At 43.9% G+C, this 16,443-nt stretch overlaps 1 protein-coding gene and 1 long non-coding RNA gene across 3 annotated transcripts in view; one reads left to right on the top strand and one right to left on the bottom strand.

The window, feature by feature from the left end:
• The first annotated feature begins 326 nt into the window (after positions 1-326).
• On the top strand, positions 327-5,324 carry LOC115148264 (uncharacterized). Its single transcript, XR_003866620.1, has 3 exons — positions 327-624; positions 904-1,011; positions 4,602-5,324. It is a non-coding gene; the product is annotated as an uncharacterized LOC115148264 (long non-coding RNA).
• Positions 5,325-10,722: 5,398 nt separating this feature from the next.
• The window catches only part of LOC115149419 (procollagen galactosyltransferase 2-like), a 20,201-nt gene continuing 14,480 nt past the window's right edge, over positions 10,723-16,443 (bottom strand). Inside the window, exons 11-12 of one of the 2 annotated variants that reach the window (XM_029692257.1) lie at positions 13,661-13,864; positions 10,723-12,309 (exon numbers count right to left, since the gene is read on the bottom strand). In XM_029692257.1, the coding sequence (XP_029548117.1) occupies positions 12,078-12,309; positions 13,661-13,864 (436 nt within the window). In that variant the 3' untranslated portion in view covers positions 10,723-12,077. The remainder of the gene's footprint in view (positions 12,310-13,660; positions 13,865-16,443) is intronic. The other variant, XM_029692258.1, reaches the window with a different exon arrangement.

The raw sequence follows: 16,443 nt of genomic DNA, 5'->3' as shown, positions 1-16,443 counted from the left end.
GAGGCGCACAGCACTACATAGAGACATGACTACATGGAACTCTATTCCACATCAAGTAACTCATGCAAGCAGTAAAATTAGATTTAAAAAATAGATTAAAAAAACACCTTATGGAACAGCGGGGACTGTGAAGCAACACAAACATAGGCACAGACACATGCATACACACACACACAATAACATACGCACTAAACACACACGTACACATGGATTTTGTACTGTAGATATGTGGTAGTGGTGGAGTAGGGTCCTGCGGGCACACAGTGTGTTGTGAAATCTGTGAATGTATTGTAATGTTTTTAAAATTGTGTAAACTGCCTTCATTTTGGCAGCCTTGGCAGCAGCTAATGGGGATGCATAATAAATACAAATACAAACATCTCTTTTTGCCTGCGCGCATCAACATTCTACACGTCCATTGGGACAGAGCACCCGATAGGCTACAACACAGCTGGAAAACAAACAAAACATTGAAATGTTTTGACTGCAAAATGGTCGTCCCTCTTCTCCTGCATTCTAGTTTTCTCTTGTAAGTAAAGCGGTGGTTTGTTGGAGAGAAGATGATCAAGGAAAGTTTTGCTAGCTAGCTAATGTTAGTTCTCTGGCTAATCATCCACGGACATGGTAAGTTTTCAATTTTACCTGTTGTAGCTAATGGGCTAACGTTTAATTAATGACAGTAAATGTGTGTGTGTGTGTGTGTGTGTGTGTGTGTGTGTGTGTGTGAGAGAGAGAGAGAGATGGTAGATGAATACATATGAGAAATCTTTCTTGATTCATCGGGGATCCTTGTATTTTTGTGTGTTTTGTATTTGACAATACAGTACCCTGCTCCCCCTCAACACACATTCAAACATTACACCTCTCAACTGCCTTTAGACTCTAGATTATATTTTGTTGCAGGAATCTTATAGTTTGGATGGAAGAGACAACAAAGGGAATGAGTACAGAAGTCATCTGTTTGGCTGTCTGTCTCTCCGTTACTCTGCCTGCCTGCCAGATTGCTGAGGGGTAATATAGTCAATATACTTGCTAAGTCTAATTTAGTGAAGACCTTAGGTAATGGTTAATCATGATTAGTCTGTCTTTACAGCTCCTGAAACATGTCAGTGATCTGATGTATGGCCTCTACAGAAGTGCTTGGCCACCCACTCAGTTGCCAGTGACCTATTCTGCCACATCCCAGGGAAAGGAGAGATCAGAACCACCCCTCCTGAAATCCATAGTCAGGAGCTAGGTTTCCATCCAATTGGCAACAGATTTTCATGTGAATATTCTAAAATCCACATAAAAACAATATGCGCGTTATTCCATGAGATATTGGGCCAGTAACCGAAAGGTTGCTGGATCGAATCCCCGAGCTGACAAGGTAAAAAAATCTGTTGTTCTGCCACTGAGCAAGGCAGTTAACCCACTGTTCCCCGGGCGCCGAAGACGTGGCTGTCGATTAAGGAATCTCCCAGCACCTCTCTGATTGATTGAGGTTGGGTTAAATGTGGAAGACACATTTCATTTGAAGGCATTCAGTTGTACAACTGACTAGGTATCCCACTTTCCCTTTTCCCTTTCCATCAAATTGACTTGATGGGGATAAAAGTGATGACGTAGTGCACAAAAAAATACCTTTTGCTGGCCTCCCAAGTGGTGCAGTGGTCTAAGGCACTGCATCCCCATGCTGCTGAGTATATTGACTATATTACCCCTCAGCATGCTTTCCACCTGGCTACTCCTACCCCGGTTAACAGCCCTGCGCCCCCCACAGCAACTTGCCCAAGCCTCCCCCATTTCTCCTTCACCAAAATCCAGATAGCTGATGTTCTGAAAGAGCTGCAAAATCTGGACCCCAACAAGTCAGCCGGACTAGACAATCTGGACCCTCTCTTACCCTTTTCTCTGTATACATCAATGATGTCGCTCTTGCTGCTGGTGATTCTCTGATCCACCTCTACGCAGACGACACCATTCTGTATACTTCTGGCCCTTCTTTGGACACTGTGTTAATGAGGACAGATGTTCCGCTAGCGGAACGCCTCACCAAATATCCAATGGTAGAGCGTGGCGCGAAATACAAAACCTTAAAAATGCTATAACTTCAATTTCTCAAACATATGACTATTTTACACCATTTGAAAGATAAGACTCTCGTTAATCCAACCACGTTGTGCGATTTCAAAAAGGCTTTACAACGAAAACAAACCATTAGATTATGTCAAGAGAGTACCCAGCCAAAAATAATCACACAGCCATTTTCAAAGCAAGCATACATGTCACAAAAACCAAAACCACAGCTAAATGCAGCACTAACCTTTGATGATCTTCATCAGATGACACTCCTAGGACATTATGTTATACAATACATGCATGTTTTGTTCAATCAAGTTCATATTTATATCAAAAACCAGCTTTTTACATTAGCATGTGATGTTCAGAACTAGCATACCCACCGAAAACTTCCGGTGAATTTACTAACTTACTCATGATAAACGTTGACAAAATACATAACAATTATTTTAAGAATTATAGATACAGAACTCCTTTATGCAAACGCTATGTCAGATTTTAAAATAGCTTTTCGGCGAAAGCACATTTTGCAATATTCTGAGTACATAGCTCAGCCATCACAGGCTAGCTATTCAGACCCGACAACGTCGGGGCAGCCTAAACTCAGAATTACTATTAGAAAAATGTGATTACCTTTGTTGTTCTTCGTCAGAATGCACTCCCAGGACTTCTACTTCAACAACAAATGTTGTTTTCGTTCCAAATAATCCATAGTTATATCCAAATACCTCCGTTTTGTTCGTGCGTTCAGGTCACTATCCGAAGGGTAACGCGCAAGCGCATTTCGTGACAAAAAAATTCAAAATATTCCATTACCGTACTTAGAAGCATGTCAAACGCTGTTTGAAATCAATTGTTATGCTATTTTTCTTGTAAAATAGCGATAATATTCCAACCGGACAACGTTGTATTCATTCAAAGAGTGAAAGAAAAAAATGGCAAGGTCTCGTGAATGCGCACTGTCCCCAGGCAGACCACTTACAAACTCTGCTGCTGTACTTTGCCCAGAGACAGGAGACACGTCATTCCGCTTTCTGAAGGCTTTAGAGAGCCAATGGAAGCCTTAGAAAGTGTCACGTAACAGCACAGATGCTGTAATTTCGATAGAGATGCAACAGAAGGACTACAAATTGTCAGACAGGCCACTTCCTGCCTGGAATCTTCTCAGGTTTTTGCCTGCAATATGAGTTCTGTTATACTCACAGACACCATTCAAACAGTTTTAGAAACTTTAGAGTATTTTCTATCCAAATCTACTAATTATATGCATATTCTAGTTTCTGGGCAAGAGTAGTAACCAGATTAAATCGGGTACATTTTTTATCCAGCCGTGAAAATACTGCCCCCTATCCACAACAGGTTTTAACTAACCTCCAAACGAGCTTCAATGCCATACAACTCTCCTTCCGTGGCCTCCAACTGCTCTTAAATGCAAGTAAAACTAAATGCATGCTCTTCAACCGTTCGCTGCCCGCACCCGCCAGCCCGCCTAGCATCACTACTCTGGATGGTTCTGACTTAGAGTATGTGGACAACTACAAATACCTAGGTGTCTGGTTAGACTGTAAACTCTCCTTCCAGACTCACATTAAGAATCTCCAATCCAAAATTCAATCTAGAACCGGCTTCCTATTTCGCAACAAAGCATCCTTCACTCATGCTGCCAAACATACCCTCGTAAAACTGACTATCCTACCAATCTTTGACTTCGACGATGTCATTTACAAAATAGCCTCCAACACTCTACCCAGCAAATTGGATGCAGTCTATCACAGTGCCATCCGTTTTGTCACCAAAGCTCCATATACACTACCACCACTGCGACCCGTATGCTCTCGTTGGCTGGCCCTCGCTTCATATTCGTCGCCAAACCCACTGGTTCCAGGTCATCTATAAGTCTTTGCGAGGTAAAGCCCCATCTTATCTCAGCTCACTGGTCACCATATCAGCACCCACCCGTAGCACGCGCTCCAGCAGTATTATTTCACTGGTCACCCCCAAAGCTATATTATATTATTGACTGTATGTTTGTTTATTCCATGTGTAACTCTGTATTGTTGTTTGTGTCGCACTGCTTTGCATCATCTTGGCCAGGTCGCAGTTGTAGATGAGAACTTGTTCTCAACTGGCCTACCTGGTTAAATAAAGGACTTGTTCTCAACTAGCCTACCTGGTTAAATAAAGGACTTGTTCTCAACTGGCCACCTGGTTAAATAAAGGACTTGTTCTCAACTGGCCTACCTGGTTAAATAAAGGTGAAATAAAAATAAATAAATAAAAAACAGTATGCGCATGTGATACAATCTCTTGTTTGGGGTAACCCTTGGGGCCATACCCAACTCTTTCCTCCCTAGCCAGAGCAGAACGGTATGTGTGTTTGCGTGTGACTGTAAAAACGCCAGGAAATCAGCTCCAAGTGATTTTAATTTAGGAAATGAAAGTCTCCTTCCTTCCCCCTCCTCTCCTCCCCCTTCTCCTTTCCCTGCTGTCTGCTCTCCTCTCCTCCTCTCCTCTCCTCCTTTCCTCTCCTTAGAGCTCAGACCAAACCAATCTGAGGTAGAGCAACAGAAGCAACAGTCGGGTCACATCTGGATGTGTGAGATTCAGCCACTCTCATATCATGAGACGGAATAACCATGACAACATGACTGTGGGATGGAGATTAAACAAAGACCAAGTAGAAATAGTGAATGGGGGGGGGGGGGGTTACTGGGAGATGTTGAAACAAGGTGTGCACCCTCCAGAGTTGTGGATACGGCGGAGTGTAAAGTGTAGTGGTCTCAGCTTTTAACCCAATCTGTGTTGAGGGGAGTGTGTCGGGACAGAGGTTAGAAGAGCACTGGGAGGGTCTTTCCAGCACAGCTAGTTCACTAACTCACATTACGAAACCAGACAAGCTATGCAATGTAGCCTATGACGAGAGCTCATGTAGTGGAGTATTCAGATGTGTTATTTGGGCATGACTCTAGCTCTCTAGCTCAGTCAGTTGAAAGTTTGATACATAGAGAGATTGTCAGCCTTATTCTAAGACATTATAAAGACTCATACATACTGAGTGTACAAAACATTAAGAACACCTGCCCTTTCCATGACAGATCCTCAAAAAGTTATACAGCTGCACCATCGAGAGCATCTTGACTGGCTGCATGACCACTTGGTAAGCAACTGTTTGGCATCCAACCGCAAGATGCTACAGAGGATAGTGCATGCAGCCCAATACATAACTGGGGCCGAGCTCCCTGCCATCCAGGACCTCTATACCAGGCGGTGTCAGAGGAAGTCCCTAAAAATTGTCAAAGATTCCAGCCACCCAAGTCATAGACTGTTCTCTCTGCTACCGCACGGCAAGCAGTACCGATGCACCAAGTCTGGAACCAACAGGACCCTGAAAAGCTTCTACCCCCAAGCTAGAAGACTGCTAAATAGTTAGTTAAATAGTTAACCAATAGTTACCCAGAATATCTGCAATAACTCTTTTGACTCATCACATTCGCTGCTGTTACCGTTTATTATCTATGCCGCTGCCTAGTCACTTTATCCCAACCTATATGTACTTGTCTATCTCAGTTACCTCTTACCCCTGCACATGGACTCAGTACTTACCCCATGTGTATAGCCAAGTTATCCTTACTCATTGTGTATTTATTCCTTGTGTTGTTTTTCTATTAAAAAAAGTCTCTATGCATTGTTGGGAAGGGCCCGTAAGAAAGCATTTAACTGTTACTATCAGTATTGATGATTTTTAAGCCTTGAGACAATTGAGACAGGGATTGTGTACAGTATGTGTGCCAATCAGAGGGTGAATGTGCAAGGTGAAAGATTTGCGCCTTTGAACACGGTATGGCGTTAAGGTATCAGACGCACCGGGTTGAGTGCGTCAAGAATGGCAAATCTGCTGGGTTTACACATTATAAAGAATTGATCCTGTCTGATCTTTATCTGCTGGGTTTACACATTATAAAGAATTGATCCTGTCTGATCTTTATCTGCTGGGTTTACACATTATAAAGAATTGATCCTGTCTGATCTTTATCTGCTGGGTTTATACATTATAAAGAATTGATCCTGTCTGATCTTTATCTGCTGGGTTTACACATTATAAAGAATTGATCCTGTCTGATCTTTATCTGCTGGGTTTACACATTATAAAGAATTGATCCTGTCTGATCTTTATCTGCTGGGTTTACACATTATAAAGAATTGATCCTGTCTAATCTTTATCTGCTGGGTTTATACATTATAAAGAATTGATCCTGTCTGATCTTTATCTGCTGGGTTTACACATTATAAAGAATTGATCCTGTCTGATCTTTATCTGCTGGGTTTACACATTATAAAGAATTGATCCTGTCTGATCTTTATCTGCTGGGTTTACACATTATAAAGAATTGATCCTGTCTAATCTTTATCTGCTGGGTTTACACATTATAAAGAATTGATCCTGTCTGATCTTTATCTGCTGGGTTTACACATTATAAAGAATTGATCCTGTCTGATCTTTATCTGCTGGGTTTACACATTATAAAGAATTGATCCTATCTAATCTTTATCTTATGCATGCACGTGTGTTTGTTATTCAAGTGCGTGTTTGTGTGTGTGCGTGTGTGTGTGTGGCATAGTTTATAAGTTACAGCCAGTGCAGAGCACAGTGTTCTCTGCTCCTCCTTGTCTAGCTAGAGGCTCTCTGGACTGGGGTGGGGACCTCAGCATGGCTTCTGATTGGCTCTCAGTGGAAGGCAGAGGTCAAAGAAATATGGGGTGGTTCACACACACACACATACCTAAATCTCTGTAGGTATTGGCTATTACCCATGTCAGAGCTGGTTCATTCAAGTTCCTCTGGGAATCCACCTGAAGAACAGCACTTGTTTTCAAATACATTATATAATGTTTGTGCTGACTATTGGCTCTGAACAAGAGAAATGTGGTCACAGAGTTCACAAAAGTGCATGCAGTTCACAGATTGTCCCTAACATAAGTGTTACTATGCATGTATGCAGTTCAGTTCCCCCTATAACATACAGCAGGGTTCCCCAACTGGTGGCGCACAGGCCGAATTTGGCCCACGTGATTTTTTTCTTTTTTTTCTGTCAAAACATCAACCCCCCCCAACCATCCGTTCAAGAAAATAATCTTCCCACGGCTGAATGTGGTTGAGGACCTCTGACATGTAGGTTGGTTACTATGCATGTGTGAGTGTCAGGAATGTCTGGGAAGGAATGTACTCACCCAATTTCAGACCCAGCACTTCTCAGCCTCAACAGACAAGTCTTGTTCTTGAGAGAGATGGACAGAAGAAAAAGGTAGGGAGTAAGGACATGCTTAAACCATCTGACCAAGTCTTAAAGCAATGGGACTCCCATAAATCTTTCTCAGATTATTACCAATCCCACAAAGTATGACCCCAGACACCCAGAAAATGCTGTTCTCCTTGATGTTATCCTCTCAAATAATCCTGAGACGTATCAGTCTGGTGTTTTCTGTAATGACCTTAGTGATCACTGTTTTACAGCCTGTGTTCATAATGGCTGCTCAGTGAAATGACCTGTCCTGATTTGTCATAGACGCTTGCTAAAAAAACTTTAATGAGCAAGCCTTCCTTTATTACCTGGCCTACATAAATTGGTATAGAATCAACTTGATCTCCTCTGTCGAAGATGCTTGGACCTCCTTTTTGATATTTTCAGTGGTGTTGTTAACAAACATGCCCCCATAAAGAAAATGTAAAATAAACAGGTTCAGCCCCTGGTTCGACCGTGATCTTGCAGAGTTACTCCACCTCAAGAATTCCATTTGGCGAAAGGCTCGGCACACGCATATTCAGGCTGATTGGCTCTCGTTCAGGCAAATGAGAAATAAATGCACTCAGGCTATCCGGAAGGCCGAAGTTAGTTGCTTTAAGGAGCAGTTCTCTCTCTGTGGGTCTAACCCCAAGAAGTTCTGGAAAACGGTTAAAGACCTGGAGAATAAATCCTCCTCCTCACAGCTGCCCATGTCCCTTAATGTTGATGATGTGCTTGTTACTGACAAGGAGCGCATGGCTGAGCTCTTTAATCACCACTTCATTAAGTCAGGATTATTATTTGACTCAGCCATGCCTCATTGCCCATCCAACATTTCCTCATCTCCCACCCCTTCTAATGAGACTAGCCCCGATGCTCCTCCCTCTTTTTCCTCTTCCCCGCTACAAAGTTTCAGATGGTTTAGATCCTTTCTTCTCTAAGGTTACAGCCCCTATCATCACCAAGCCTATCGCTGATCTTTTTTACTTGGCTCTCCTCTCTGGGGAGGTTCCCATTGCTTGGAAGGCAGCCATGGTGGGTCCTTTATTTAAAGGGGGAGATCAAGCTGATCCTAACTGTTATGGGCCAGTTTCTATTTTGCCCTGTTTATCAAAAGTGTTTGGAAAAACTTGTCAATAATCAACTGACTGGCTTTCTATAGTATTCTCTCTGGTATGCCATCTGGTTTCCGCTCAGGTTATGGATATGTCACTGCAACCTTAAAGGTCCTAAATGATGTCACCATTGCCCTTGATTCTAAGCAATGTTGTGCTGCTATTTTTATTGACTTGGCCAAAGCTTTTGATACGGTAGAACATTCCATTCTTGTGGGCCGGCTAAGGAGTATTGGTGTCTCAAAGGGGTCTTTGGCCTGGTTTGCTAACTACCTCTCACAAAGAGTGCAGTGTATAAAGTCAGAGCATCTGCTGTCTCAACCATTGTTTGTCACCAAGGGAGTACCCCAAGGCTCGCTCCTAAGCCCCACACTCTTCTCAATTTACATCAACAACATAGGCAGTAGGAAACTCTCTCATCCATTTATAAGCTCTCTGTCAGGTGTGTGCGTACTGGTAGCAAAGTCAGGTGCAGGAGAGCAGAGATTTGTGAACAGGCGCACACTTTATTGAGGCAAAAGTGCAAAACGCGCAAAACAGTCACAAGAATTAAGTTTAACAATAAACATCTTTGTGAAATACCACGGAAAAAACAAAACAGTCTGGCGCGTCAACAACAAACACGTAATCTTACACAAAGACATGATGGGGAACAGAGGAATAAATACATGTAGATTGATTAGGGAATGAAAACCAGGTGTGCAGGAAACAAGACAAAACAAATGGATACATGAAAAATGGAGCGGCGATGGCTAGAAAGCCGGTGACGTCGACCGCCAATCGCCGCCCGAACAAGGAGAGGAACCGACTTCTCATCCATTTATAACACAACAGGTGTTGCTACATCACACTCATTTCCAGGGGTGTAAAGTATTTAAGTAAAAATACTTTAAAGTACTACTTAAGTAGTTTTATGGGGTATCTGTACTTTACTATTATATTTTTAATAACTATTACTTTTACTTCACTACATTCCTGAAGAAAATATTATACTTTTTACTGCATACATTTTCCTTGACACCCAAAAGTACTCATTACAGTTTGTGGCCGTGGCTATCTGTAAATGATGTCTGAGTGTTGGAGTGTTCCCCTGGCTATCTGTAAATGATGTCTGAGTGTTGGAGTGTGCCCCTGGCTATTTGTAAATGATGTCTGAGTGTTGGAGTGTGTCCCTAGCTATCTGTAAATGATGTCTGAGTGTTGGAGTGTGACCCTGGCTATCTGTTGATTAAAATAATATATAATAATTGTGCTGTCTGGTTTACTTAATATAAGCAATTTGAAAGGATTTATACTTATACTTTTGATACTTCTCGCTTCATACTCGTCGCCAAACCCACTGGCTCCAGGTCATCTACAAGACCCTGCTAGGTAAAGTTCCCCCTTATCTCAGCTCGCTGGTCACCATAGCAGCACCCACCTGTAGCACGCGCTCCAGCAGGTATATCTCTCTGGTCACCCCCAAAGCCAACTCCTCCTTTGGTCGTCTCTCCTTCCAGTTCTCTGCTGCCAATGACTGGAACGAACTACAAAATCTCTAAAACTGGAAACACTTATCTCCCTCACTAGCTTTAAGCACCAGCTGTCAGAGCAGCTCACAGATCACTGCACCTGTACATAGCCCATCTATAATTTATCCCAAACAACTACCTCTTCCCCTACTGTATTTATTTATTTATTTCTTCCACTGCATTTCTTCCACTGCAAATCTACCATTCCAGTGTTTTACTTGCTATATTGTATTTACTTTGCCACCATGGCCTTTTTTGCCTTTACCTCCCTTATCTCATTTGCTCACTTTGTATATAGACTTATTTTTCTACTATATAATTGACTGTATGTTTGTTTTACTCCATGTGTAACTCTGTGTTGTTATATGTGTCGAACTACTTTGCTTTATCTTGGCCAGGTGACAGTTGTAAATGAGAACTTGTTCTCAACTTGCCTACCTGGTTAAATAAAGGTGAAATTAAAAAAAAAACGTAAGTATATTTTAAACCAAATACTTTTACTCAAGTATTAAAAACTGTGTGACTTTCACTTTTACTTGAGTAATTTTCTATTAAAGCATCTTTACTTTTACTAAAATATGACAATTGGGTACTTTTTCCACAGCTGCTCATTTCAGTTACTAACTACACTTCCCTAAAAATGCCTTATTCATTCACTGCCTAAAAACGATCTTCGTCTGCCCTCTTGTGGTGCTTTTATGTCAGTACATGTATCTTCAAAATGTCAGTGCATTTTCATAAATACAATTTCAATAAAAATTGAAAAAGTAGACTTTTAATCATGTATAAAGTTAGTTACATCATTGTCACATCCATTTTTGAACAGTTTTGGCACTGACAAAGCTTCTGCCAAATGTGCTACTTTTGAAAAACATTTGATCTTCAAAGTTGCTTGACATCAAGGTACAGTATTGTCATTTATTTGACAAAGGGGGAATTTCACTACAATTAAGACATTGCACTTGGGTTAAATATTCATTCAAAAAGCACAATATAAAGCTAGAAATAAATTAGGAAAACTGTCAATAAGAATTGTACAAATAATATAATTTGTACACAGAAAAAATACATCAACACAAACCAATTTAGATGAGCTCATTCAGAATGTAACTTGATTGTCATGTCAACTGACACCATCAATGATGTCAGGAGAATATGGTTGGCAGGCTTCTCTCTGGACTGTTGATCTGGTGTAAGACTACCTTGAGGTCAGGTCTGGAGAGAGACGCTGCTCCTAACATATTACCACTGCTATAGGATCCTTACCATGTGTGAGTGCTCACAGTTCAACTTGTTTACTAAAGTAAAGAAAACATTTACTAGGATTGTTATCACAATACACAGAATGAGTAGAATGGTTTCCTCCAGTTTGTCTGTTTTCTGAGGCCCAGTGACTAGATGTACAGCGAGGGACACCCACCCAGGCCCTGCAGTGCACAATAGCACAGTTGGGGTCAATTCCTATTGAAGCCAGTCAATTCAGGTAGTGAGTTGAATGCAAAATTAATTAAATAAATAAGCTTCTACTTTTCAGTTTATTAAGACGTCATTGAATATATATATATATTTATTTTTTTATCCATAATTGTACTGCAATTTCAGTTTACTTCCTGAATTGAATGCCTTCAACGGTTGGGGTCAACTTCGAATTGAAGGTGTCTGACAGTATAGGAGTGTCCTTCCATAAACCCTGGCATCCCTAACATGCATAATTTGATTTGAACACACACAAACAAACCCACACACACTTTGAAATCAGGTCTGGGGGCACATGACCAAGTCTATAGAGCCTCCGCCAGCATCACTACTGTCTGTATATCCAGTCACTCCCAGTGATTATGGGCCGACGTACCAAATACAAAATGGAGAATTATACTGTGAGATTTCAAGTGTCGCTGATGAATGGCACAGTCAGCAGTGACACCATAACCAGTAACCCCTTTCACACTACCGAGTCAAACCAAACAGTGCCTGCCTGGTTATGCATCCACAGTTGTTTTTGGAACCGTGCTGTAAAAGAACAATGTGAAAAGACAATATCCAAGTCAGCCCAGTACAGATGGGGTTGGCCGTGCAGTGTGAATCAGGCATTAATACATATGGTTGAACTACAGCTCATCTTTATATGACGTCTGCAGCATGTCGGGTTGGGGAGCCCCCTTCAGCGTTTTGTGGGAGCCCCTCCAGTCTGTTCGCACGTTGTCGTCGTCCCACAGCGTGGAGGTCTCTGTGTCGCTCACCCACTTGGGGTCCCCGGCGTATTGGGCTGGTTGCACCAGTAGGGGGCGTGTGGAGAAGGCCTGCAGGTTACGGTTAGGATAGTGGGACTTGTAGTTCTCACTGTTGACCAACAGGACAGGGAGGTCAGAGATACATTGGTCACAGGATGATGACAATATTAAGTCTGATGTTAAAACTTCCATTAAGGAGATAGAAACTAGCCTGTCCATAACAAAGCTCTAACTGTGTGTACATAGCTTGAGAGTGTATGTAAATATGCATAACAGGGTCACACTTCATCATTCAGTTACATGATACGGTGTTATGGTGGGCAACAATACACAGCTAAAATGTCATCCTATGAAAGGTAACAGTTTTCAAATCTACTGGTAATTTCGAAACATTACAAAACAACATTGAGAGATGAAATGACATGAAATATATTTTGTGGAAACAAGGTTATAATAGAAGTACTGGGAATAAGTTTGTGGGTTGGGCAACTCTTGGAAAGAATGAATCAGTTAGTCAGAAGGCCCAGAATCAACTCCAAGCATACTGAAGCAGAACCACACAGGGAAGAGGATGGGAAGGGGGAGAAGGACATGACAGAACACTAAAGCATTCTCAACGGAACACAGAACACACAGGAATTCTCAACAGAATGTAAAGGCATTCTAACAGGCTTCTGGATGCATGCCTGGTTCCCATTGGCTCAGAGAGGCTCTGGGTTCTATTAGCTTGGTCTGCAGCATGTCATGCAGCCAGAGAGAGAGACAGGGAGTTGACCAAATGAGACTGGAACGCTTCAACAAGCCAAGTCAGTCAGCAGAGACTAAAACTAACATGAAGCAAAGTACAAAACAGTTTGACTTCTTGACATAACTAAAATGTGAATGTGTTTCAGAATTAGAGGGAACATTTTAATTGTGGCAAGCTATTTTAAAAGCAGGCTTTTAAGGGTTGAGCCAAGAATGTGGTAACAGGAAGGTGAACATCAATGGGAGGCTATAGATGTGAAACCATAGTCTGGTGATTGTAACAGTGGTCGTCTAATCTATGTCCATTCCAAAGCTACATTTATGCACAGCTTTTATCCAAAACTGCAGCTAATTAGGAGTTGTTGCTATAGCTTTGGCAGTTCAATGCTGGCAAAGGGTCAGAACAATCTACACAAGATGAAATGCTATTTTTAATGGCACAAAGCAGAATTCCCTGACAGCTTTGTAGCACTAAAATCATATTAAGTTCCATTGGCAATGGATGAAGGATGGTCCTAGTAAAACTAATCTTTAGGGTAGACCTGGACTACCTTGGAGCTGATTCTTGAGGAGTTATGCCACGACTTTTCAAAGACCATTTGGCTACTTTGTTTCACCAGCTCTCTCCCTTACGGAGTATTGTTGTCAAACGTACATACCAACTGGGTTTGAACCTGGATCTCCTGCACAAAAAAAACAGTTGTGGTACTTACTTGGTGTGTTTGTCGTACATGATGGGTAAGAATTCGTCGACGGGCAGCATCTTGGAGAGGGGTTCAGCGTTGAGCAGTTTCTGGGCCCCCTGGAGAGAGATGGCATAGGACAGGGTCCAGTAGGAATAGTCTGCTACCACTAGGTTCCTCACGTTCTCCACCACCTCCTCATCACCTGGCTTCACCTGCTTACGGCCCAGGTAACTGGGGACAGTGGACAGACAGGGTTAGTCAGAATACTGGACAGAGGAGAGAGAGAGACAGGATTAGTCAGAGTACCAGACAGGGGACGGAGAAAGACAGGGTTAGTCAGTCAGAGTAGTGGACAGGGGAGGGAGAGAGAGAGACAGGGTTAGTTAGTCAGAGTAGTGGACAGGGGAGGGAGAGAGAGAGACAGGGTTAGTCAGTCAGAGTAGTGGACAGGGGAGGGAGAGAGAGAGAGAGAGACAGGGTTAGTCAGTCAGAGTAGTGGACAGGGGAGGGAGAGAGAGAGACAGGGTTAGTCAGTCAGAGTAGTGGACAGGGGAGGGAGAGAGAGAGACAGGGTTAGTCAGTCAGAGTAGTGGACAGGGGAGGGAGAGAGAGAGAGAGACAGGGTTAGTCAGTCAGAGTAGTGGACAGGGGAGGGAGAGAGAGAGACAGGGTTAGTCAGTCAGAGTAGTGGACAGGGGAGGGAGAGAGAGAGACAGGGTTAGTCAGTCAGAGTAGTGGACAGGGGAGGGAGAGAGAGAGACAGGGTTAGTCAGTCAGAGTAGTGGACAGGGGAGGGAGAGAGAGAGACAGGGTTAGTCAGTCAGAGTAGTGGACAGGGGAGGGAGAGAGAGAGACAGGGTTAGTCAGTCAGAGTAGTGGACAGGGGAGGGAGAGAGAGAGACAGGGTTAGTCAGTCAGAGTAGTGGACAGGGGGAGGGAGAGAGAGAGACAGGGTTAGTCAGTCAGAGTAGTGGACAGGGAGGGAGAGAGAGAGACAGGGTTAGTCAGTCAGAGTAGTGGACAGGGGAGGAGAGAGAGAGAGACAGGGTTAGTCAGTCAGAGTAGTGGACAGGGGAGGGAGAGAGAGAGACAGGGTTAGTCAGTCAGAGTAGTGGACAGGGGAGGGAGAGAGAGAGACAGGGTTAGTCAGTCAGAGTAGTGGACAGGGGAGGGAGAGAGAGAGAGACAGGGTTAGTCAGTCAGAGTAGTGGACAGGGGAGGGAGAGAGAGAGACAGGGTTAGTCAGTCAGAGTAGTGGACAGGGGAGGAGAGAGAGAGAGACAGGGGTTAGTCAGTCAGAGTAGTGGACAGGGGAGGGAGAGAGAGAGACAGGGTTAGTCAGTCAGAGTAGTGGACAGGGGAGGAGAGAGAGAGACAGGGTTAGTCAGTCAGAGTAGTGGACAGGGGAGGGAGAGAGAGAGACAGGGTTAGTCAGTCAGAGTAGTGGACAGGGGAGGGAGAGAGAGAGACAGGGTTAGTCAGTCAGAGTAGTGGACAGGGGAGGGAGAGAGAGAGACAGGGTTAGTCAGTCAGAGTAGTGGACAGGGGAGGGAGAGAGAGAGACAGGGTTAGTCAGTCAGAGTAGTGGACAGGGGAGGGAGAGAGAGAGACAGGGTTAGTCAGTCAGAGTAGTGGACAGGGGAGGGAGAGAGAGAGACAGGGTTAGTCAGTCAGAGTATGGACAGGGGAGGGAGAGAGAGAGACAGGGTTAGTCAGTCAGAGTAGTGGACAGGGGAGGGAGAGAGAGAGACAGGGTTAGTCAGTCAGAGTAGTGGACAGGGGAGGGAGAGAGAGAGACAGGGTTAGTTAGTCAGAGTAGTGGACAGGGGAGGGAGAGAGAGAGACAGGGTTAGTCAGTCAGAGTAGTGGACAGGGGAGGGAGAGAGAGAGACAGGGTTAGTCAGTCAGAGTAGTGGACAGGGGAGGGAGAGAGAGAGACAGGGTTAGTCAGTCAGAGTAGTGGACAGGGGAGGGAGAGAGAGAGACAGGGTTAGTCAGTCAGAGTAGTGGACAGGGGAGGGGAGAGAGAGAGACAGGGTTATTAGTCAGTCAAGTAGTGGACAGGGGAGGAGAGAGAGAGACAGGGTTAGTCAGTCAGAGTAGTGGACAGGGGAGGGGAGAGAGAGAGACAGGGTTAGTCAGTCAGAGTAGTGGACAGGGGAGGGAGAGAGAGAGACAGGGTTAGTCAGTCAGAGTAGTGGAACCAGGGGAGGGAGAGAGAGACAGAGCGACAGGGTTAGGTCAGTCAGAGTAGTGGACAGGGGAGGGAGAGAGAGACGCAAGGGTTATTCAGTCAGAGTAGTGGACAATGGGAGGGAGAGAGAGAGACAGGGTTAGTCGTCAGAGTAGTGGACAGGGAGGGAGAGAGAGAGACAGGGTTAGTCAGTCAGAGTAGTGGACGAGGTAGGGAGAGAGAGAGACAGGGTTAGTCAGTCAGAGTAGTGGACAGGGGAGGGAGAGGAGAGACAGGGTTAGTTAGTCAGAGTAGTGGACAATGGAGGGAGAGAGAGACAGGGTTAGTCAGTCAGAGTAGTGGACAGGGGAGGGAGAGAGAGAGACAGGGTTAGTCAGTCAGAGTAGTGGACAGGGGAGGGAGAGAGAGAGACAGGGTTAGTCAGTCAGAGTAGTGGACAGGGGGAGGAGAGAGAGAGACAGGGTTAGTCAGTCAGAGTAGTGGACAGGGGAGGGAGAGAGAGAGACAGGGTTAGTCAGTTCAGAGTAGTGGACAGGGGAGGGAGAGAGAGAGACAGGGTTAGTCAGTCAGAGTAGTGGACAGGGGAGGGAGAGAGAGAGACAGGGTTAGTCAGTCA

This window comes from Salmo trutta, chromosome 15 (genome assembly GCF_901001165.1).
Source record: "Salmo trutta chromosome 15, fSalTru1.1, whole genome shotgun sequence".
Lineage (NCBI taxonomy): Eukaryota > Metazoa > Chordata > Actinopteri > Salmoniformes > Salmonidae > Salmo > Salmo trutta.
This window is presented reverse-complemented; position numbering and strand designations above follow the sequence as displayed.